Here is a 24,745-nt window from a genome sequence, read left to right as displayed (position 1 = left end):
CACTGGAGGGGGGCGGAGGTAGCTGTCCCCCTCTCGGGCCCGGTGGCTGCAGCGCTTGTTCTAACTGCCTCCTCACCTCTTGGGCCATGAACGTAGCATTGGTTTGCATTTCATCTCGCAACCCTTTCGCTATTTCCGCCATCTTAAATCTCACTGTTCGGAGGAATTCCCGAGGATCTGGGTCCGGATCCTCCTCTTCCTCCTCATCTGGGTCTGGGTCAGGGCACGGTACTCCCTTCTCATCCCGATCATTCCCGCCACTCGCCTCTGAGGTGCCCTGGTCACTGTCCTCTCCCATCTTCGAATGTAGGGAAGGCAACGCCAGGATCGCCTCTCTCCGAGCAGGTGCTTCGTCCATCAAGCTAGTAGATCTTCGGGGGACCCACACTTTGAGGGTGATGAACAGTTGCTGTATGTGCAGTGGAGACCCTCTCCCTGCTGCTCTCCGTGCGTTAAATATGTGCCACAGAGGTTGCTTAGGGCCAGTACCATCCCCAATCGATTGTTCTGGAGTGTCGGGGGCTTCTCCGTTATCTGGTGCACCCTCTGCCATATGGTTAGAAAGTTTCCAGTTCAGTTACGTCCCCAAGTAAGATTACTTCCAAAATGTCAAGCATCAATATTTCTCAATAATCAGTCTTTTGTTGTGAAATCAAAAGTTACTTTATTGTAGAATCTCTGAAGCTTTACCAAGGACAGAATCTTTGGAAGTAATGACGTATACATGATTATACTGTTATTATATAGGATTAGTTCAAAGAATAACATACAGATGCTTTTTGAGTCACGGGTTCAAAAGTTACTACATAGTATCTAGGTTACTACTAAGGAATGTAGATTATTAAAAACATCTCCGGTTCTCACACTTCTTTCAGACCTGATAAGAGCTGTCTGTGTGAATGTGGGGGAGAGGTACCTCACAGCCCGGCTGCAGCGAGAACATCTTTGGGCTAGATGGAATTACTGTTTGCCCAACTTTTGGAGTAAAAGGGAGGGAGGCGGGGGAATAATAACGGTCTCCTTTCTGTTTAAGAACCCACCATTGTGCTTAGAAATATGCATGCTTGACACTTAGCTGTAAATTAAGACTGTCCAGCAGATCTACCCAAACCATCACTGTTCCAAAGCCAGGTCTGATGGCAGAATTAAACAGGGTCAAGAGCAGAGGTGTTATCAGATGGTTCTGTAAACGCCACCACTCTTTCAATAATCTTGTCCCAAAATTTCAGATTAAAAACTGGCCTATAGTTGACAATAAAGCATAGCCATTTTCTGTAAAAGGACTCATACCAGCTTGACCAGCGAGGAGTTCTCTCACACACACAAAATCTACAGAGTACCTTAGCACCTTCACTGCAATATTTCATTACCAGACATCTTGAGTTTTGAGCCTATTAGCTGTCCTGGTTTCAGGTAAGACATATTTGAACACATCACCTCATTACTTGCAAATGGGAAAGCATATCTTAACAGATCATTTAACAGAGGAATGATTTAATACCAATATATTACATAGATGAACTTATGAAACTGCCTTACACTAAGTCAGATCTTTGGTCCATCAAGGGCAGTATTGTCTACTCAGACTGGCAGCGGCAAAGGTCTTTCCCATCACCCACTGCCTGGTTCTTTTCATGTGGAGAGACCAGGGATTGAGAACCTGGGACCTTCAGCGAGCAAAGCAAAGGCTCTACCACTAAGCCACGGTCCCTTCACCGTAGGGAACAGAAGGCCGTTATTCCTGACCGCAACTACACACAAGTGAAAAGGCAGGAATGCATCCAACAAGCCTACCCAGAGCAAAAATCTGAACTAAAGTCATGCACAGGGCCAGCCCTGCCACTAGGAAATTGCCTAGGGCGCTGGCTTTTGGGGGGTGTCAACTTGGACACCCCCATATGACTCAGTGACATTATCAGCGCATGGGGGGACACCAGAATTTAGCCTTGCCGAGGGTGCCAGACGGTCTAGAGTCAGCCCTGGTCACGCATATCCATATTCCCCAGCAGCCGGTGCGCGGTTGCCGATGGATGCACCGAAAGGCTTGAGGAGGGGGAGGCAAGGGGCGTTCTTCCCCACCCACAAGCATGCAAGCGCGGCAGGCAGATCGGGGGATGCGGGCGGGCCCCTTTCTTCTTGCACGAAGCGCCAAGAGCGGCATGCCGCGAGTCCGATCACCTCCAGGGCCCGCAGTCTGAGGGCGCAGGAATCCGCGTCGGGATGAATTCCGCGCATTGTTCTCGAGCCAAGGCGGCCCGCGGGCGGCACCGGCTGGGACGAGGAGGGGTAACCCGGGCGCCGCTGGGCTCCCGAAGCGGGCCAGACGCTCACCGGCAAGGAAGGAAGGAAGGAAGGAAGGAAGGAAGGAAGGAAGGAAGGAAGGAAGGAAGGAAGGAAGGAGGGAGGGAAACCGCCCGCTTGTTTCTGTCCTAGGCGGGCGGGGAATACCTCCCCGGGGGACCAGAGCCGCCGCGCCCAGGCAGGGACTCACCGAGGGACGCAGATGGGGCCGGAGCCGTCCATTTCCCAGGCCGCAAAGAGAGTCATGGGCACCGGGTTGCCCGAGGTCGCCGCCCCCGCCCCGCTGAGGGGGCCTCCGCGGGGCGACTCCGCCGCTGCAGCCATCGCTCCGGACAGCCAGCCAGGCCAGACCCCGGGCAGAAGCCGCCGCTCGTCGCCCTTGGCAACGCCCCGCCGCTGCTCATTGGACGAGAGGGAGCCAGGCGTGCGACGTCACGGGGGAGGCGGGGCCGCCGCGCTCTCTGCACGGCTGGCGGGTTCCTCGGGGCGTGCAGTGGCAGCACGTGTGAGTGCGCTGGCTCGCGCGCCTCCCGCCCGCGTGATTGGCACAGGACCGCGATGAAGGCGAAGAGCGGAGCGCCTCACGGAGGAGACATGCGGCACAGGGCAGGGACGTGCAAGGTCTGCCTCCGTTGCGCGGAAAACTCGGCCGCCGTCTGGAGAGGCTGCAGGGATTGGAAACCCCGACGGTGCCACCGTGGCCTCAGGCTGCGCGGCGCTTCCCTGCCCTTCGGCCCGCGGGAAGGGAAAGCTGGACGCCTCTCAGGCAGAAAGAGCAACTGCAGGGGAGGCTCCGGAAGCGGGCGGGACGCTTAGCGACAGAAGAAAGGCTTCCCGGAACGAAAAGGCGGGGAATCGCTAGGCAGCCGAGCCCCGCGGAGGACGGACAGGAAGTTGGGGTTTCGGCCCGCCCCTTCCGGCCACCTCAGTCCGTCCCGGGGGCTGCGGAGCAACGTCGAGATGGTGCTCCTCACGATGATCGCGCGGGTGGCGGACGGGCTGCCTTTGGCGGCCTCCATGCAGGAGGACGAGCAGGTGGGTGGCCCGCTCGTCCCGGGTCTGCCCAGCGGGGGAAGCGCCGGGGCGGTGCTGGAGGGGGGGCCGCTGCTTCCCCGCCCACAGGCTGTCAGTCTCCGTTTAAGGCAGTGCTGCACCCGCCGTGGGCGCTCCCGCAGTGGCCGTCCGGCGGAGATCCCCTTTCTCTCTTCTGCGGGGCTGGGGGCGGGCTGCTGTGCATGGGGGGGGGCGTTTCTACCGTTAAATGTTTTATCAAAGCTGGAGTGGGGTTCCCCCCCCCCATTATGGGCACCCACACCCACCCAGTGGAGAAGGTCGCTAAGGGGTTATGTTTTTCTCTAGTCAGGCCGTGACTTACAGCAGTACCAGAGCCAAGCCAAGCAGTTGTTCCGGAAGCTAAATGAGCAGTCTCCGACCAGGTGCACCTTGGAAGCAGGAGCCATGGCTTTTCAGTAAGTAGGGCATGGGAGTGAGCAAAGATAGAATCTTAATGGTTTAGAACGGGGTGAGAACACCTGATTGAAAAGATTCTTCGGTAGAAACGGAATGCAGCCGACAGCCTAAACATACAGCCTATAGAGGGCTCTTATCTCGTCTGAAAGCAACTGGTCATTATCTTTATTGCTAGATGACTGAGACTGTACTATGTCCCTGTATACTGTCCCAGTGGTAATGAGTAATAGGCAGTGAAAGCGGGAGTGGGGGTATCAGGGAGATACTTTAAAGAGATACTGTAAGAAGGTTGATGTTTTAAGCATGCTTGTATTTTGAGTTAAAATAATATTGTTAATTGGGTTTGCTTGCGTCCTTTATAAGGTTTATATCTCCCGTTACTTTTATGGCATTACATTTTATGGCCCAACAAAGTGACATTTATGGCAGATCTTCATATATACCACACCAACAAGAAGATAACAAAGCATTCCCAAACTACTGTTTTTGAAAATGAAGAACTTTGAATTTTTTCATTTAATTATGTTTTATTGTGTATATTTCAGTTTTCTCTACTTGGAGTTGGGTGATATGTGCATGTATAGTTTTGTCATATGATATGAAAGTTGGGGGGGAATAATATTAAATTGGTAATGTGTAAGTTCAAGCACACAATTGGTCCCTATAACAAGAAATGTGAACTGATATGCATTTGAACAAAGCAGGAGTCAAGTTGAACCTTTAAGACCAACTAAGTTTTATTGAGAACGTAAGCACACAAAAGCTTACATTCTCAATAAAACTTAGTTGGTCTTAAAGGTGCAACTTGACTCCTGCTTTGTTCAACTACTTCAGACCAACGTGGCTGCCCTCTTGGATATATATATATATATATATATATATATATACACACACACACACACACACACACACACACACGCTTTTGGTAATTTAGAATTCTGTGTTTGTAAGGCATCAGACTTTTCCTAAATGAGCAAAATAGACTTAAAAAGACCCACAATGCTCAGCTGCACATGTAAATTCTGTCAGGTTTGAAACCTGAAATGTTCATGACAGTGCAGACTGTTTGTGAATCTTGAATCTGGCATGAATAGTTCTTTTTTATCCAGCTCTGACAGTTGATCCCCTTAGGCTATGGGAAAAGTGGTATGTGGGTACCATTGCTTCCAAAGGAATTTAAAGGAAATATATTATGCTCAAATTTCATTTTTTTTTCTGGGCTAAGGTTTCATTATTAACTTTATCAAGAAAATCAAATTCCTGAGTCTTAATCCTGAATGCCCATTTATTGCACTGGGCAGTTGTCAGTTTTTCTTTATGAAAATTTAGCTTGATGTTTGTCTTAAAAGGAACTTTAATAACAAAAGTCCCAGTAGAGCTCACCCACTTTCTCTGGTGAAGAGTGAGCTTGGGAAGGTATTACAGGATCTCATTGCAAGTAGACAGTAATGATGCAGCTAGAATTTGAAGCTATGGTGATGCCCAGGTATGTACTGACAACAGTTTACCCACCTCTTCTTGATAACAAGAATATGGTTGTGTCTGGATCTTGGTCAAATAGTAAGGTTATGGCAGTTTGACATCAGTACTTTAGAAAAAAATGAATTGAATATTTTGTGTTAACCTAACTAAAGTCATGAGGCAGATTTTTGTCCAAAACCAATTAGATCCAGCCTAAAACTCTTCTCTCAAGTTGATGTTTAAAGAAGCATTTAGGAAGAGAGTATAAGGATAAGCAGAGTAATCAATGAAGAAATAAAACTGTATAGACATACACAAAAGTGCCCTGACCTGGATGGTCCCAGTCTCAGCAGATCTTGAAAATGAGGCAGAATCATCCCTTGTTAATATTTTGTGAGAGACCACCAAGGAAGGCCAGAACCAATACGCAGACGCAGGCAAGGACCCCCATTTCTGAATGTCTCTTGCCTTGAAAACTCTACAGGGTCACCTTAAATTTGCTGTGACTTGACACCACCCCCATGCATGGAACATAATAGAGCTTCTCAAATGATGTATGATATTGCTTGGAATAGCGGTTGTTGAAAAGAAAAATTAATCTGTTTCTTTAAGAAATATTTAGTGAACAGTATTTGGAATCATTTGTTTAAAGACCAGCATTAGCTTATTATTTCTTCTCTTGCAGTTATATCATTGAGAAAGGAGTATGTTATCTGGTTCTATGTGAAGCTGCCTTCCCCAAAAAACTGGCCTTTGCTTACCTGGAGGATTTGCACTCAGAATTTGATGAACAACATGGAAAGAAGGTGCCCACAGTGTCGAGACCCTATTCGTTCATTGAATTTGGTGAGCTTTTTTCCTTTGAGACTGACCAATAAATGTTGTTTTGTTGTCCACTTTTCTCTCCCAGACGTTATGTCCTTTGGTTAATACTGTTTTATATCTGTCTGAAAGAAATGGAGACAAATGAGTTCAAGACTTTTGCTTTTTGCCTATCAATCATGTCAAGCATGCCCTGACTTGGATAGCCCAGGCAAGCATGATCTCAGAAGCTGACTGACTCTAGCAAGTATTTAGATGGGAGACCTCCTTGGACTATCAGAGCCAGGAGGTGGGGACAGACTTTATTCAGCCACCTCTCTGAATATCCTTCATGCCCCAGTGGAGTAAGTCACCAGAGCTCGCCATGACTTTCAGATGCACACACACACACAAAATACCCCAAAAATCATGTTAGTCATTGCTTGACACTGTAATGGTTGTTAAGCTCAGCAGTATTTGTAAAGATGTGTTTTCTCTCTTTAGAAGACAAGAGAAGAGAACTGGCTCTTTCTTCTAACCAGATTATTGTCAGAGCAAGTTGCAGTTAATCTCAGAGCACAAAATCCTTGCACAGCTACTTCATAAACTATCCTGACCTGTGGATATCTGGGTTTTGCCCGATCTTGGAGAAGTAAAAGCAGTCTCTGAAACAGCTTTGCATTGAATCTAGTCCACAGAATTGCATCTTGGTAAAAGACTGACATATAGGATCTAAAAGACCCATTAGATCCTATAAAGATTTCAGGCCTGTGCTCTATTCCAGGGACTGATTCTTCTTGCAGCATTCCTGGGAATGAAAAACAATTCTAACCTGGTATCTCTGGCAGCTACAAGATGGAAAGGAGATGTGGAGGGTTTCAGCTTGCTCTTCTGAAGAGATTTCAGCTCCAGTTTTTTTTAATTCTTCCTGAAGAACGAGCAAAGGAAAAGAGGGTTCAGATAGAGGAAAGTAGCCTATGCCCTATCAGTAGATAGAGATGAGCAATAAAAATTACCAGTATCTTGGTAAACATGCACAGGGAGGCCAACAGCCCCAACAGGAGTATTCTGGACTGCTAATTGCTAGCTGCATAGGCCAGGGGTGTCAAACTCGTTTATTATGAGGGCCGGATCTGACATAATTAAGACTTTGTTGGGCCGGGCCATGTGTGTACCTTAAAACATTAGCACTCGTTAGTCTTAAAGATGCTTTCTTTGTATTTCTCCCATCGGATCCAGGGAACTGGGCAAAAGAAGCTCTGGCTGTTTCTCTCCTTCCCCTGGAGACCAGGAGGCGAGGAGCCTCAACCAATAGAGAAAATCAAGGTTTTGCTCTGTAGCTCCTGTGCGATTGAGCAAGCCTTGCAAGGCCTATCAGAGGGCCTGATAGGAGCCCTTCCTGGGGGCTGATTTGGCCCCCGGGCTGAATGTTTGACGCCCCTGGCATAGGCAGCCATAGAAAACAGCAATTGAAAGAGGCCTGATCAGAACGTGGAAGTAAACTTCCGAATGTGGAATGAAACTTTAAGCAGGTCTGAAGTTATTGTGCTATAGGGATGAGATGACTGACTCCATCTGAAACATTCTCTTCTATTTTCCCACAGTCGTTTGAGGCCAGAATAGTTTGAGTGCCACAATTTTTTTAGACACTTGACACAATGATGAATGGAGAGGGGAGTCAAGTCAAGGTTGTGTGGGAGGGAATCTTGCTGCCTCAGTCTATCCCTGTCACTGAACTCATCAGTGGAGGAGCAACTTGGACTGCCTTTATCTTAGTGCTTTTCCCTTATGACTGTCCCTAGAGGTTGGCAAGGCTGTGTCCTCCAGAGAAGAAGTAGCCAGCACCTCCTTTCTCAGAATATCTTTAGAAACAACGTGTTTGTGCCAGGAAAGCCAAGTTGGGCTGTGCCATGTCCATGAAAGTTCAGGTTTGAAGGAGCAGGGAGGCACCTAAGGAAGAGTAGAATTCCTTACTGTGGCAGCAAGGCTGTGCCCTTGTGTGGGATGGATGGGTTGCGCTTTTCTCCTCTGCGTCAAGACATCGTGATGCTCGTGTAGTTATTTAGTTACAATATTTGTATGCCCACCTTTCACCTAAGCCTCCTGGGACCTGAGGTGGGTAATCATCAGTCATACAGTCATCTCCCCAGCACAGATGATCTGCCTAAGAAGACTTTTCCCATCCTGAAGTTTTCAGAGCATGCCAGGCGCGCACTGGACAGAAAGGCTGGTGCATAACAAGCAAGCATTTATTTCCTGCCTAATAAGAAACAGGATGACAGGGCAGGAAAATGGGGGGCATCGTTTAATGAAAACGGTCTCTTCCCTACTTGTACTATGATGAGGGATAGGGAAAAATTGCTGACAAATGTACTTCTTAAAAAGAAGCTCCTGTAGGTGTGAATCTCTTGCTTGTGCCACAGGCTGGGTGGGTCTGGAGGATTTTGGGAAGCTTGTGCCCTTTGTGTCGCCAAGCTCCAACATTATTTGTGGTACTTTCTGGATGTTAAAAGTGCCTCACCCCCAAACCTCTGAAGAATGCAGGCACACTACAAGTTCATCTTCTTTCCCAGCCACCAAGTGATGCCTTCTTTAACACCAGGAGACATGTACACATGCACACACAATAACCAAACTCGCTTGACTGAATTTTTTTTTATTTTTTGCGTGCTCCTTGTTCTTTAAATATAGCCTATTTTATCTGTGAGGTCGGATGCTGAGGCTTCGGTCTGCCTGAGCACTTTGGGGAGAGGAAGCTAGAGGTGCAGTAGCAGCAGGGGTCCCTTTCCTACAAAGGCTTCGGAGCATATCCTTGCAGTGGAAAGGGAGGTCATGGAACTAGAAGGGGCAGAAATGTTGGAGAGGCTGACCAGGTTTGTGAGCAGATGGGATTATTCATGCATTTTGAAGAGAGGAGAGGGACATTAATGAACAACTTTCTCTTGTTCCAGACACTTATATCCAGAAAACCAAGAAACTTTATATTGACAGTCGTGCAAGAAGAAACCTGAGCTCCATAAACACAGAATTACAGGATGTGCAGAGGATCATGGTAGCCAACATTGAGGAAGTCTTACAGCGAGGCGAGGCACTTTCAGGTATGGGGGGGTTGCAGGGAGAACACCATGTGCTCTAACTTTTGTCTGTTTTTCCTGGGATGACAAAGTATTGCATGTTCTACAAGTGTACAACTGTGACAGACTGCTCTTAGTGATGTAACTGTCTCTAATAGGAGAGGCAGCACAGTTTCACACTATTCATGTTTGTGACTTTAAGATTCTTTCATGCTGGGAAAAAAATCTGAATCTCACACTGCTGATTATTTATTAAGGGTATATAAAACTTGCTTTTAAAAATTTATTTATTTAGATTTTTGGCCGTCCTTCCCAATAGCTAGACTCAGGGTGGTTAACAACAAAATTATAGATTACAGATAGAACAACAAAACATTACAGTACTCAAAAAGATGGTGGTGGTGCTATTTCGTAGGGGGAGCAAAAGTGGAAGTGCCAAGATGAAACTGTAGCTGTCTTCAGTTACATGTGGTACATGCAACTTCCGGGCTCCGTCATCTTGCCTTCAGAGGTATCCGCAGATCATCCTCCTGCAGTGCCTCTGATTCTGACTGTTGGAGGGGGGCCACTGAAGTGGCACCCCCCTAGAAAAGCCTTGGAGGGGGTTTTTCTTCGGCATGGGACTTTTGCGTGGAGCTAGGGGTTCAGCGGCAGCTGCCTCTGTGCTTCCTGCATGTCCTGAGGCTCTGCAGCCATGAAAGCTGGCGCACCAGCAGAAAAAGATGAATGCCCGACTGCTTTCTTTCTTTTGCTTTTCTCAGTACGCCTTTGATGTAGCGTCTTTCTACTCATAATATGGCAACTCTACTTGACATGTAAGTGATTTTTCAGTACCGCTGGCTAATGGGTCATTTTGCATAACAACGAGAGGCTAGCTCAAAGGAAGAGAAATGAGGCCTCTACGAGCAATCTTAAGCATCGCTGACTATTTAAATTGGATTGAATACAAATACTAAAATTGACCTGGATTACTATTGGAGATATGCAAAAGAAACTATCATTAGGCTGCAGTACGATCTGAACGTAAAGGAGATATATTTTAGAGAGATCTGTCTCTGTCGCCTGACTGTATTTGAAATGATAACATTTGAAATCTCAGCTGGAGCTCTTGTGGAATGTGGATTTAACAGGACACTGAAGCTACTTTTCAACCTGGATTAAGAGACTGAGTTTGCTGTCAGAGAAAATGGCACTGCCTAGCGAAATGTCTTATAAAATAGATTTCTTATCCAATATCAATTCTCTGAAACAGGATCTTGGCTCATTAATGCAGCTTATTAGAGAGCAAATGGGTATTCTTATGCTGAAAGCTAGTGAAATTGAAAATCTACAGGAGTTGAGTGTTAAAGAGATTCGGCTGACATCCGTGGAATTGGAAAGGGAAAGTGCTACGCTCCGAAACCAACAAAAGAAAACCAAAATGGATCCCTATGTCGCAGCAGTAAAACAAGATCGGAAATTAAGATTCAGTGAAGTCATGCGGAGAGGGAATTCTTCCTCTTATTGTCGACGGGGCAGGCCACATTGAGAAAAGGTACCTGTTATTGTTGACAGGGCAGGCCACATTGAGAAGAGAAAAGGTACATCCCGACCAGCAAATTAAGATGTGGAAAGCTTTCAGGAAGAAGGATTTTGAACTTTTCTCATTCTTGTGAATGTCTGGATATGGAACTCTCACAAAGAAGTGACATGCGATTTTAAAAGGCAAAGTGTGATGTTTGGGTCGCATTAAGTGGGTTGTCTCTGGTGTAATATGGATACGGAAGTTAAAGGAATCTAAAAGTGTTTGAATTTTGGGAGGAAGGATTCCTGAACTCTGATTTTTCTTTCTTTTTTGTCGGTAAACAAATATACAGTTATTAATAATGAATAGATATGTGATTTTAAAAAAAGATGGGAGATCCTAAAGAAGAAAGGGTTTTGTAATCTGGTAGATTTGTTTCCAACATCCCTCTGTTTAGACTGAGATAGAAAAATTATTAAGCTGTTTTTTTGTAATTTATTAAAGATAAAGATATGATTTCTATGTGCCTGTTTTAATAAGGATTTTGTTAAACCAACAATTTAATTTGTGCTTATAATAGGGTTAAGCTAAATTAGGCAAAATTGGTGCTAAGATGGTTTTGAAATTTTTTTCTTAACTTTATACACTTATTTGTGTTCAAGAAGAATTGTTTAGATTCATATTACTACTATTAGTTTATTATAACTTTTCTGTAATGAAAGAAAAGATGGTAAAATATATGGAGATCTTTATACTTGCAGGTAGAATGATCTGGGTAGTTCATTTGGAGTTAGAATTATAATTGATATGTTTGTACTTTTTTCTGTTTGTTTTCCCATTCTGTAAACGCCCCTTTCCCCCTTTTATGTATCTTCTGTACTGCTTTATCTTTTTGTTGTTAAAACTAATAAAAATGATAAAATCTCTACATGTGGGACATGCCTGGTGGAACATCTCCTCCTTGCAGGCCCTGCAGGATGGCAATATGCCCCACAGAGCCCAGATGGAATTTGGCAGAGTTCTTCCAGGTTGGGGCCAGGTCAGAGAAAGCCCTGGCCCCGGCCAAGGACAGCCGGATATCTCTTGGGCTGGGGATCCTCAGCAGATATTGGTTGCCATAGCACAGGGCTCTCGTGGGGATGTACCAGGAGAGGTGATCCGAAAGGTACAAAGCTTCCTGGCTGTTAAGATTAATACCAGGACCTTGAACCTGATCTGGTTCTCCACTGAAAGAATTTCACAGGTAGGCTGCAACATGAAAATGCTGAATTACAGTTCATTAACAAATTCAAGACAATGTACACCCTGGGGTTTATGGATTTGGGGCTCTTAATTCATTGGGGTGCTAACATATTGCACATCCCACTCTTAAAGATGCTATCTTGTTCCACTGTTTCATCCTTTGTTAGACTTTGTTCACACTTTGCTTTGGTTCTGTTAAAGAGCATCACCTGACATTCATGGTGCGTATGGATGGATTGCTCCTTCAGTTGCATCTTTTTGAGTGGCTTCTCTTTGTAACATCTCTTCCCCCCCATGTCACGAGCTGAGGCTAGGTCAGGCGAAGTCCAGGGGCAGTCCAAGGTCTGTAGCTGGGGAGCAAAGAGGGTCCAATACACCAACGCCGAATCACCGTCCAGGTATCGCAGGTCAGAGGTCCAGGAGCCATAGTCAGGGGGGTCCAGAAGTCAAAGCCAAAGTCAGGGGGTCCAGAAGCCAAAGTCAGAAGCCGAAGTGGATGCTAGCACGTCAGGTAAGAGACTAGTTGCTTCCACAAAGCCCACAGCTATATAGCCCTCTGCTGTCTGTTGCCCATTTGGACTAATTGCTGACTCAGAGGGCGGCCGGGATCCTGCTGAGACTCAAGCATCCTCACTCCTAGAGAGGCCAGGATCCTTTTAGAACTCAGGGCTCAGGGAGCGTCTTGCTCGTGAGCGTGCCGCCCTCCTCCGATCCCTGAGGTCCTGACGCAGGCGGTCACGCACACGAGCCACCCGAGAGGGCGAGGCAGGGGGGCTTGGATCTTCCCCAGTAGGAGGCAGGGGCACTGGTGCAGGTGGCAGGGGCACAGTTTCTTCTACAGGGTTTCCAGCACCCATGACACCCCACCCCTGTATATAAAATCAGGCTGAAATGGTTGTATACCTCAGGCATCTCAAGAAGTGAACCCTGGCTCATGAAAGCAGAGGTTGAAACAAATTTTGTTAGTCTTTACATTGCTGCTGGACTCCTGTGTAACTGGGACAAGGTGGGAGGACACCATTTGCTTTAGCCAACCTTTGTAAGTACCTGGCAACAGCATTCAGAACCAGCAGAATGTATATAAGTACACGCATAACATTTGCAAAAAAACATTATACTCAGAAGAAATGAAGGGGATATAAATTCAAGTACTAATTTCAGATGTTATATTTTTTTTTTCTTTCCTATTTCCTTCTTTTCAAACAGCTTTAGATTCCAAGGCCAACAACCTGTCCAGTTTGTCCAAGAAATATCGTCAGGATGCAAAGTATCTGAACATGCGCTCCACCTATGCCAAGCTCGCGGCTGTCGCTGTGTTTTTTATCATGCTGATTGTCTACGTGCGGTTCTGGTGGCTGTAAATAGTTGATCAGGTACCCAAAAGGGAAAATGGATAGCATAGCAGGTGCATAGTTGCAAGAGGCCAAGATCCCAGGACAATATATTAGAATCACCGTCGGTATATCTTACGGTGAAGATTGTTGCTCCTCTCCAGTGGATCAGTTCCAAAATCTTGGAGCCTGATGCAGATTAAAGATTTTTGTTTCCAGAAGTGATACACTTGAGAGAGAGCTAGCTGTGTCCATCCCATTAGTAGTGTTGATCGGGATGTATTGATCACTCAAGTTTACTGCTATTCAGTGCCGCTAGCAGTAAGTACATCCCTTTTGCCTGTACACAAGTCTGTTCCTAGTGCATAAGGAGTCTAATGAACATTCCTGGTCCGGTCTGCATATTTTATTGAGAATTTGGGTCCTGGTACTTGAACAGCAGTGTCTGTTTGAAGGCTGAATCTTTAATGTAAATAACTGTGTTAGTTTTCAGATTGTCCACTTAGTGCTGAATTTTCACTATGAACTATCTTGGCTCATCATACTTTTACCCATACAGTAAGTAGATATGATATTTTGCCTTAACAGCCTGCATCTAGTGCTAAATGAAATGTTACAAATTGTTGTCATAGAATTAAATTCAGAATATGATCCATTTTCACTTCAGTTAAATCTGTTTTAAAACATTAACAAGAATGGTACATTCTCTGTATATTTTAGGAGCAGTTACTAAAGCATCATCTATTTCTTTTATTTATTTTTTTATTTTTTTGAATGGCAATCTTGTCCACTCGCCCCTCCCACACACACAATTCCCAACATGGCTCCCTTTCGCAGAACTTTCACAGAGGTACAAGTCTTAAACTGAGAGTTTGATAGTCCGTATCCTGGGAAAGAAATTAGTTTCCTGGATCTCAGTCTGTTTTCTGCATCTGTGAAGCAGAAATAGTCATAGTTATGATCCAGACATTTTCTGTGGAGACTAAGCTTTGTAAAGTCCATTTTGAGGATTGGCTGCTATTCTGCGGGAATAAGCCAAAGGGCCTTCAAACATTCATATAGTCTGAAAAGCAAATGTGCTGTATTCCTAGGTGAGAAATAGTACAACTACCTTCCCAGGTACTCTTATAATCTCTGAGGCAAGATAGCAGGCTGAATGGTTTGACAACAGATCTTGTCCTGGGGTCTGGATGAGAGCTCATGTCTAGCTGGCACATAGCTGCTGAATTCCTGGAAGATTTTGTTTCAACCAAACATTTGACTTGTAGAAGTCTCTATGTAACTCGAAATGCTGGACAGGCAACAGACACTATTTCTTGATTAAAGTGTTCCCCAGCAATGACTGAAACCTCTGAGGCAAGTTGGTTGCTACAGTTCTCAAATATTATTGGTGAAAAAAGCACATTAAAGTGAATCTTTGCACTTTCTTGGACTCATTCCTAATTTCCTAAGCCACCATCTGTATTTGTGCTTCATACTGTTGCCACCAAGAAACTGTGTTGTGAACTGTAGACTTCACATGGCAACTTGCCGTTTTTTCTTTACTGATATAGCAGCTGGTCTCCGTTGTTATAGTTTGGATTATTGTGCATGGGGGGGGCGGGGTTTAATTGTGAAATTATGCTCTTGATGTTTACTGACCCTAATCTCCTAATGTCTCCCATTGGAGATCTAAGCCAGTGGTTCTCATCCCGGGGGCCAGTAGGGCTGTGAAGTTATAGTGGGGCACCTTGAATTCATAGGTGCCCTAAGCACTTTCAGGTTGATTTGTCATGATGTAATATTTTCTCAGTCAACAGATACTGATAGTACAACTATCGCAGAGAGGGCTGCCATGTAATTTTACATTTAAAAAGGTACTCGTATTCAAAGAAGTTGGAAACCACTGATCTCAGCAGAAACTGATGGAACATCAACAGTGTACTGGCATGGAATTAAAAAGTCCTCAAGGATTGTTACGCACTTTTTCCAATGTAGTACATGCCCAGAAGTCCATTGTGACATGGCCAGATTGGCACGCTAAGACCTCACTGCTCTTGCACCACAGCACCCCCATCTAATCAGGTTTTGTTTGTATCGCAGTTGATGGCCCAAGAAGTGGATTTTCTCCCCCAGCGGTTGCCCAACAGCTTGGGGCTGTTGTGCTGGGCAAAAAGCCTACATTGAGTTTCACTGAGAACCATCCTCAGCACAGCTCTTTCTGCCTCTACCTTTGGTAAGGGAAAGGCCCAGGTTCTCTAGCCCTTGGCATCAGGCTGTTCTCTGTCTCTGTTTTACGGTCGCTGTCTTTCAAAACAAAAAGGCAATAAACCAGAAGTCCCTGAGATGCAGTGAAGGAGGAAGATTAGCAGGAGTGCAGCTTCAGGACATAGATATTTCAGGCCTGAAGCAACGGTGTCATCAACCAGAGTTTCTGATGAAGAGAACGGCTTTAAAAATGATAGGTTCAGGTGGGTAGCCATGTTGATCTGAAGCTGCAGGTCCAGTGGCACCTTTAAGACCATCAAAGTTTTATTTAAGGTATAATAAGAAGAAATTGGATCTTAAGAGTGGTCACAGTCTGCTTTACCTTCCCCCCCCCCCCCCACAACAGACACCCTGTGAGGTAGGTGGGGCTGAGAGAACTCTTGCAGCAGCTGCCCTTTCAAGAACAACAACTACGAGAGCTATGGCTGACCCCAAGGCCTGCAAGTGAAGGAGTGGGGAATCAAAGCCGGTTCTCCCAGATAAGAGTCTGCGCACTTAACCGCTGTCCTGTGCATGCACGCTTCTTCAAATACACTTTTGTGTGTATGCACACTTATTCAGATATCTGAAGAACCATGCATGCACATGAAAGCAGATACCTTGAATAAAACTTCGTTGATCTTAAAGGTACCAATGGACTTGAATTTTGTTTAAAACTTCGTTGGTCTTAAAGGTACCAATGGACTTGAATTTTGTTTAAAAGCCATGTGTACTCCTAGTCTCAGGAAAAAGTCCATTCAGCGACCTGTAGTGGCTATGTTTTTAGAGAACAGGTTAGATTAGCCATTATTTAAACAAACACAAACCACCAGACCTAACCTAAGATCTGCCATCACACTGGAAAAGATAGGTTGTAGTCATTGCTTCCCACTCCCCCACCCCCCCCAAAAAACCCCACTCTTGAAAGAAGCCTGCAAATCTTCCTTTATCAACATGGGTTCAAAGAGATCCATTGATTTTTTTTCCCCTTCACTTTTCCTCTCTTGAAACTACGCTGTCCTGGATCTCAATTTGTCTGGTTAAGGAAAGTTGAAGTATTTTCTGTATAGGCACTTTCACACATGCTGAATAATGAGCTTTAGCAATTGTTTGTGGATTTTTTTGTTTCACACTGAATTCCAGTTGCAGAGTGAATTCAGCATGTGTGAAAGCAGATCAGTATTTTAAAAAAAATTCACAGCATCTTTTCAGTTCTGACCTAGTAGTGCTGGAAATTTGGGATGCAAGTTTTTGTGACAAAGCAACTCTTTTACAAAGTACTGTGTAAATCTGCATTATTAATAACAGCATTTATAACGAAGCTTTTTGAAAGGTAAATTCAAGATCTGACAACTTCTATCAGTTATGTTAGCTAGATGGGACCTCCTTTTGGTAGTTCTTCAATAAAAATCTGGTCTGCTTATCACTGCTTTAGTCCTATGGTCTAAAGAATCTTGTCAGAAATACATAATAAGAAAATATTTATTGAATTCATTGTGTCTGTATAACTCTAAATAGTTTTGGAGCAAAATGTTGAATGCACGTGTAAATTCATCTACATCTGGATAGTCTGGCAATCACTGAGAAACAATGGATTGTGTTGCCATAAGGAATATAGAAATAATTAAGTAGTCTTACCTTAAAATGTCAGTTTCTTTCCTGCTATTAAAAGTGTGCCTGTAACAACTTTAGTTAGCAGCTGTGGAGGGGTGGCAAAGCCAAATGCACCTGTAAATTGCAGAGGGGCAGCCTCGTTAGTCTGTAGCAAAATAAAGCAAAAGTCCAGAGATACCTTAAGGGCTAGCATTTTTTTGTGAGTCACAGCTCACTCCCTTGGATCTGAAGAAGTGAGTTGTGACTCAAAAAATACTGAAATAATTGTTGGTAGGATTGTCAACCTTCAGGTGATGGCTGGAGATCTCCTGCCATTATGACTGATCTCCAACCTGGAAAAAATGGGCATTTTGGAAGGTGGACTGTATGGCATTGCACTCCGTTGTATTCAAGTCCCTCCTTGCCCCAAACCCTGTCTTCAGGCTCCACCCCCAAATCTTCAGGTACTTCCCAGCCCAGTGCTGGCAACCCTAGTTGTTGACCTTTAAGGAGCCAATGAACTTTTCTGTGATTGCACATGCAGTCATTATTGTTTCTGGAATCAAACATGCTTGAATACAGATGGACAGTGCATCCAGTTTCTATGAAAATGACTTGTGAGGCTGCCACAGATTTGACTGGCAACTGTAATGCCTCAAAAGAGCTTGCTATCAGAATCAAGTGGAACTAGTAGATTATGGTAGGCATTAGTCATTCCAGTATTATGGGTATTTTAGGGTATGTACCTCACAAATAGGAGAAGTCGCCTACCACTCTCGAATACAAGCAGACATCCTGTGTCACGTGTTGCCCATCTGGTGAACCAGTGTGCAAGACCACTTCTCTTGGCCACTGGCCTCATGACAGGAAGAAAAACTGTTCAGATGTGAATGTTCTGGCATTAAAGGTGTGGGTCCAGGATAGACATATTTGTTTTCAAACTTAAGTACATAGTTACAGCTTTGAAAAAGAGAGTAATTGCTCTAAATCCATGGTTCTCTGTTCAAAGTTCCTTTCATATATGTCACTTCAGATCCTTATCTCAAAGACATCCCTAAACAAGGCACTTTAAATTTTGACTTTCGGAACATAATTAAGGTGAGAGAACTTTCACATTCAAAGGTCATCAGACGTCGATCATGCTCTAATTGCATCTAGTTACATCAAACTTCAATAGAAATTTTGGCAACTTAGTGGCAGTTAGTGAAGGTCAGATATAACAGTGGCTTTTGGGTTGTGTTTAAAACAGCAAGTTTTCTACACACGTAGCCCTTCTGCATGGATGTAAGCAAATTATGTTGTTTGCGTGCCTCCACAGTGAGTGGGGTAAAACACATAATTTTTTTCCCTTTAAATATTTTACTACTTTGTGACTGAAGCCATTGAAAAGATGTAATAATGAATACTATCTAAACTGACCACATCCTGACCATATTTGCATGACTAAGTCTTTTTTACTTCCTGAGCCTTTCTGCTGGGAAGGAGAAGCTTGAAGAACTGTGAATCATTAATGTTTAGAAGTGGATTCACCCATCACTTTAATCTTCACAATACATTTAGCAAGCATGTTGCCTCCAGCAAAAGTATTATCCTTCAGCTTCCTGTGTCCCTCCAGTGAAAAGAAGTCGCAAGTAGAGGTATGAACTAAGAGCCCATTGCTGATCATCATGCCATTTTCAATGGTAGCTGTACATCTCTTTAAAATAAGCATGTGCAAATTCATGTCGCTTCTGTAGGAATGTGAACAGATACTGAGTTAAAGCTCACAAAAACATTAGAAAAAGCTCATGTCAGAACTCACCCTCCACACATTCTAAAAGCCGCCTTGTGAACAAAGCACCACATGAAGGAGGGCTTCAGTAAAAGATGGACCTGAAGGAAAAGAGTGAGGGATGATGATTCAGTCCAATGCCCCCTTAACATTGCAGCCTCCTCTGCAGCATGGAAATTTGTGCTGCTCAGCAGAGTTTTTGGGGTATATGGGGAGGGGCTGCCAGGAAAAGTGGAGAAGATGCATGACTACCTTCCACAAGTATCCATTATCAACTATTAATAAACTCAGTAAAGTAACAATTCTTCCCAGATTTAATGTTAAGTGAGCCAATACAGACTGTCTAGCATGGGTCCCCTGTGTGGTACCTGTGGGTGCCATAGTGCCAGCCAGACCATTTCCTGGTGCCCACCGGGTGTCTTTAGGGGCCTGTGGTGCTTTCACTCAGCAAAGTGTCTGATGGGCAATTGGAGGTTTGATTAGCTGTGCACATTTTTCAAAACAATTGCTTTAGCAAAAGCCATTACAGCACAAGGATCTTCACTAAGTAACTGAAAGTAAGCTACAGCAGCCGTTATGTGGCTGACTCTATGACAGCTATTTTGTGGCTGTGCCCACCACCCTGAATAAGAATTCTAAAGGTGCCCACAAGCTCAAAAAGTTTGGAGACCCTTAGTCTAACATATTCCTAAACAATTATATAAGATATCGTCCATTGCTTAAGCTACTTTCAAAATGGAGTTGTTGGCCATATATCTCCTTACAGTAAAGCCCAGGTAGAAGCAGGGAATTAAGACCTCGAGGCAAAACTACACCCAAGTGCACCTTTTAAGCTTTCTTAACTCTTGTTTGAAAACATATCTTCAAGTTGTCTGGGCTCCTCGGAGCCAAAAAGCCCCATAAGATAAACAAGAAACGAGCCAAACGGGTGATTTTTTGAAACAAGGTGCTAAAACCTGAAGCATAAATTCTAGACCAACAGCGGGAGCATGTTTGTTTTTTTAGGTATTTATACCCCTCTTTTCTGCCCAATTGGGACATGAAGCAACTTACAACATTGTTTTCTCCCCGGTTGGTTCCTTCCTTCCCTTCTTTCCCTTCCTTTCCTTCCCTCCCAGACTTTAGAGATGACATCTTTAGTAGGGAATCTAACAAGCGCTGCAGGGAGCATGAAACATCACAGTGCCCTAATGGGAGAATTATTCTCCTGCCAGTAAAGGCAGTCCCCTGTGCAAGCACCAGTCGTTTCCGACTCTGGGGTGACGTCGCATCACGACATTTTCACAGCAGACTTTTTACAGGGTGGCTTGCCATTGCCTTCCCCAGTCATCTACACTTTCCCCCCAGCAAACTGGGTACTCATTTGACCGACCATGGAAGGCTGAGTCAACCTTGAGCTGGCTACCTGAACCCAGCTTCCGCCGGGATCGAACTCAGGTCATGAGCAGAGCTTTGGACTGCAGTACTGCAGCTTTACCACTCTGCGCCACGGGGCTCTTTTTCTTGCCACTAGATGGCTGCAATACATCTAATTTTCAACACTGCCTTATCTGCAGATACTTAAATCTGATCAGAGCCACGTAGAGAAACATATTTCTGCAAACTTGGGGGAACCCACAGGCAGAAACATTCTAAAAGATTAATAATAATAAAATGTTAAATCCTTCCCCAAACATGAACAACACACCTCTTTTTGGCCTGTCCTAGAGGATGAAGAAGGAGAGAGAGAAAGAGACTGTGAGAGTCAGATAGGGCACTACAGGTGAGCAAGAAGGAGGGAAGACGCTGTTTCTGTTAACAGAACAGGCAGAGCAGCAGGGAGAGGGACAGGCAGGCAGATAGCCTGAACAGCAGGAAAGATGGGGAGAGCAGTGAAGCGGGAAACATCCATGCAAGTTTGGTGTAGTGAGAGAGCCAGTTTGGTATAGTGGTTAAGAGCAGTGGACTCTAATCTGGGGAACGAGGTTTGATTCCCCACTCTTCTACATAAAGGCAGATGAGCGACTTTGGGTCAGTCACAGTTCTCTTGGAGAGCTGTTCTCTCAAGAGCAGTTCTTGAAGAGCTCTCTCAGCCCCACAAACCTCACAGGGTGTCTGTTGTGGAAAGAGGAAGGGAAGGAGATTGCAAACTGCTTTAAGACTGAGTGAAGCGGCTCTGAGAATCCGAGTAAATCCAACTCTTCTTCTTCTTCCAGGTTGGCAGAGATCAACAGGGCAGGAGAAGGATGGTCAAGTGAGCAGAGTAATGGGAATGGGCAGGCTGAGCAGCTCAGGAGACAGGCAGGTGTCGGGGGGGGGGGGGAGGAAGCAGGCCAGAATCCCACTTCCCATGAGGACAGACAGGTGAGCAAGCAAAGGGTAGGGAGGGAATAGGATCCCCACACAAGTCTCTTGAGTCACCCACTTGTTATATATGTATTTCATGGTCTCATGACCACAACAATATTGTTCATCCTTCCAAGCCTTGGTTTCAGTAAAGCAAACCGGGGGGGAAGGGAGCAGGTGTCGACTTTGAAGCCAAAATAACTTCAGAAAAGATCTTTTGTTTGTTTGAAATTTTCGTTGCCGCTCACCCAAAAGATCTTGCAGCAACGTACATTAAAATCAAAAAGGTAAAAGCAACATTAAAACATATACAGAATATTAATATATGGCTATTTCCATACCACTAATAAAAACACCCCAGATGTGGTTACCCTTGAAAGGACAACCTAAACAATTCAGCTTTGCATGCCCTACTAAAAAAATCCAGCAGAGCACAGGTTTCTTCCAAGAATGCATTCCACATGGTAGGGGCCACAACAGAGAAGGCCCTTGGCCTGGTGACGGCTAACCAAGCCATCCTGGTGTCTGCAAGAGGTCCCTAGATGATGACCAAAGAGAGTGTGGGGGGTTTTAACACGAGAGGCAGTTCCATAAGTATGAGGGTCCCAGACCATTAAGGGCTGTAAAGGTTAACACCAACACCTTGAATCGGATCTGGAGACTAATTGGTAGCCAGGGCAGCTGCCACAGAACTGGAATAACATGAGCTGACCATGATATTCCATTCAGCAAACTGGCAGCTGCATTCTGGACCACCCACTGCCCCCACCCTGCTGCCTGCCCCCTTCCTTCCTCCACCCTCGCCCCCGGCAAGGGCAAACGCCACGGTGGTGACGCAGTGCAGCTCCTGCACCTCAGAGTGTGCGTGCTGCCCAGCCACCATTGCTCAGCCTCCCAAACCTGTGCTTCTGGAAGTACAGATCCAAGAGGCTGACCAATGACGACAGAGGCTGGGAGGCGCACATGCTCTGAGGCACAGGAGCCATGTCATGCCGCTTGCCTATTTCCTTCCCCAAGGAAGTGAGGGTGGAGAGGAGGGCCAAAATCAGTGCCCCCCCAGGGCCTAGGGCTACTTAATAATGGTTGGGATGGCCCTGCTCAGACCCAAAGCCAGGCCTGAAGCCAGATTGAAAAGGGTGCAGGGCAGCTGTCTCATCCAGGAAAATCTGGAGCTGCTCGCTTAGTGACCTTCTCCAGGAAAGGTAGATTAGACACTGGGTGGTAATAGGCCAGCTCCTTTTTATCTAAGGAGGGTTTCTTCAGCAAAGGTCTAACAACCACCTCCTTTAGGGAGCTGGGGAAACAGCCCTGTGAGAGAGATAGTTTAATAGTCTGGGCCATGTCCCCAGTGGAGGAGCACTTGATCATAGTATCACAGAGTTGGGAGGGACCATACAGGCCATCTACTCCAACCCCCTGCTCAGTGCAGGATCAGCCTAGAGCAGGGGGGGCCAATGGTAGCTCTCCAGATGTTTTTTGCCTACAACTCTCATCAGCCCCGGCCATTGGCCATGCTGGCTGGAGCTGATAGGAGTTGTAGGCAAAAAACATCTGGAGAGCTACCGTTGGCCACCCCTGGCCTAGAGCATCCCCAATGAGTGTTTGTCCAGTCACTGCTTAAAGACTGCCAGTGAGGGGGAGCTCACAATCTCCCTAGGTAGCTGATTCCACTTCCCTACGTTTGTCTGTCTGTCTGTCTATCATCTATCTATCTATTTATTTTGTTTATTTATTTATTAATTAAAGTAACTGGCAGGTCCCCAGAAGCAACCACCAGATACTCACTACCCACACCACTCAGCCTGGGAGCAACAGCCACTGTACAACTCAGCCTGCCCTGGGGGGTGGCAGCCATGATGCAACTCAGGGCAGCCCACCAGTAATGGTCACTACACAAGTTTGGTCTGGCTCAGCAGCCACCAGATAACTTAGTCCAGCAGTCAATGCCACCATGCGGTCTGGACTGCATGGTAGCAGGGCTGGATTAAGACCAACTGATGCCCTAAGCACAGCCAAACAGTGGAACTCCTCAGCCCTTCCATTACTTAATTGCCAAAATGGCAGTGGAACTCTCATACCAATAGAAACAAATGTGATATCCGATGACACCTTTAAATGGTAAAAAAATTAAAGTTTTATCGCTATGCTGTTCACTGCTGTGAGCCATGATAATGAGCTGGCTGTGCTGAACTTTGCAGATAAGGACAATTATAAAAAAAAAAAATCAACTGAAGTCAGTGTGGCTGTGAAAGAATTAAGGGCATGATAGCAGAAAAAAAACCTCCAGTGCCCCCTTCCCTTGATCTAAGAAGGTGCTTCTTTTGCTTAATGGTGGACACTGCACTGCTATACTGGTCCAGTGGCTGAGGCCACCATGAAACTCAGGGGAATTTTTCCTAGGAGAGGATGCCACGGGGAGGGAAGGAAGGGAAATGGAAAGCAGAGAGGCAGATAAAGACTGTTTGACTGGTGGGTAGGAAAGGGGAGAAGGAAGTTGGGAAAAGGGGGAAGACATTGGGGCTTTCAAGGAAGCCAACAAAAATGTAAGAGCAAACAGAGCAGGATTACAAGGGAAATGAGAGGATCCCCCACGTTTTCTAGGATCCCTCATGTGCGGGTATGTATGTATACATACATATATGAACATGTGTGCCTATCTATCTACTTTTATTTCCCATAGCTTTACAATTTGTAGTACATAGCTTTACAATTTCTTTAGCATGATGCTTCAAAGATGCTTCAAAGAGCCGCAGTAGATCTAGATGAGGACGATGGTGTCTACATCCGCTATCGCACCGATGGCAGCCTGTTCAACCTGAGGCGACTAAAGGCACACTCCAAGACAATGGAAAAACTCATCCGAGAGCTACTGTTTGCTGATGATGCTGCACTCGTCTCCCACTCGGTATCAGCTCTGCAGCATATGACGTCCTGCTTTGCAGAGGCTGCCAAGCTATTCGGCCTAGAAGTTAGTCTGAAGAAGACAGAAGTTCTCCACCAGCCTGCACCCCAGGAAGATTATCACCCTCCCTGCATCACTGTGGGTGAATCAGTTCTGAAGACAGTCCAGCAGTTCAGCTACCTGGGGTGCATCATCTCCTCAGATGCCAAGATCGACAAGGAGATTGACAACAGGCTGGCAAAGGCAAACCGTGCATTTGGCCGACTGCACAAAAGAGTGTGGAGCAACAAGCATCTGAAAAAAGGCACAAAGATCAATGTTTACAAAGCGGTTGTGATGACAACCCTCATCTATGGCTCCGAATCGTGGGTTTTATACCGTCATCACCTGCGACTCCTTGAGCGCTTTCATCAGCGCTGCCTTCGCACCATCCTCAACATCCACTGGAGTGACTTTGTGACCAACACTGAAGTCCTCAAGCGGGCAGAGGTTACCAGCATCGAGGCACTGCTGTTGAAGACGCAGCTGCACTGGGCAGGGCATATTTCTAGGATGGAAAACCACCGCCTTCCCAAGATTGCCCTGTATGGCGAACTCTCCACCGGCCATCGAAATAGAGGGGCACCAAAGAAGAGGTACAAGGACTCCTTGAAAAAATCCCTTAGCACCTGTCACATCAACCATCACCAGTGGTCTGACCTAGCCTCAGATCGCAAAGCATGGAGGCACACCATCCACCAGGCT

The 24,745-nt window shown here is 45.5% G+C and overlaps 2 protein-coding genes across 3 annotated transcripts in view; one reads left to right on the top strand and one right to left on the bottom strand.

Moving 5' to 3' along the window:
• LOC132582190 (phosphofurin acidic cluster sorting protein 2-like) overlaps nt 1-2,663 on the bottom strand; it is a 100,650-nt gene extending 97,987 nt beyond the window's left edge. Inside the window, exon 1 of one of the 2 annotated variants that reach the window (XM_060253693.1) lies at nt 2,492-2,663. In XM_060253693.1, coding sequence (XP_060109676.1) covers nt 2,492-2,625 — 134 coding nt within the window. In that variant the 5' untranslated portion in view covers nt 2,626-2,663. The remainder of the gene's footprint in view (nt 1-2,491) is intronic. The other variant, XM_060253694.1, reaches the window with a different exon arrangement.
• A 223-nt stretch (nt 2,664-2,886) lies between these two features.
• On the top strand, nt 2,887-14,606 carry SEC22B (SEC22 homolog B, vesicle trafficking protein). The gene is made up of 5 exons (XM_060253681.1): nt 2,887-3,336; nt 3,661-3,770; nt 5,918-6,078; nt 8,985-9,131; nt 13,060-14,606. The coding sequence occupies exons 1-5, from the start codon at nt 3,262-3,264 to the stop codon at nt 13,212-13,214; spliced, it is 648 nt and encodes a 215-aa protein (XP_060109664.1). The 5' UTR covers nt 2,887-3,261; the 3' UTR covers nt 13,215-14,606.
• Nucleotides 14,607-24,745: the final 10,139 nt, after the last annotated feature.

The sequence above is a fragment of the Heteronotia binoei genome, chromosome 14, assembly GCF_032191835.1.
Source record: "Heteronotia binoei isolate CCM8104 ecotype False Entrance Well chromosome 14, APGP_CSIRO_Hbin_v1, whole genome shotgun sequence".
NCBI lineage: Eukaryota > Metazoa > Chordata > Lepidosauria > Squamata > Gekkonidae > Heteronotia > Heteronotia binoei.
The sequence above is the reverse complement of the archived record's forward strand: the minus strand, read 5'-3'. Positions and strand labels throughout refer to the sequence as shown.

What these genes read in the sequence shown, in the direction of transcription:
- SEC22B (XM_060253681.1), top strand. Translation starts at nt 3,262, where the DNA reads ATGGTGCTCCTCACGATGATCGCGCGGGTGGCGGACGGGCTGCCTTTG. An exon ending in CCATGCAGGAGGACGAGCAG is followed by an intron (nt 3,337 to 3,660) that starts GTGGGTGGCCCG and finishes GTTTTTCTCTAG; the next exon opens with TCAGGCCGTGACTTACAGCA. An exon ending in GCGAGGCGAGGCACTTTCAG is followed by an intron (nt 9,132 to 13,059) that starts GTATGGGGGGGT and finishes CTTTTCAAACAG; the next exon opens with CTTTAGATTCCAAGGCCAAC.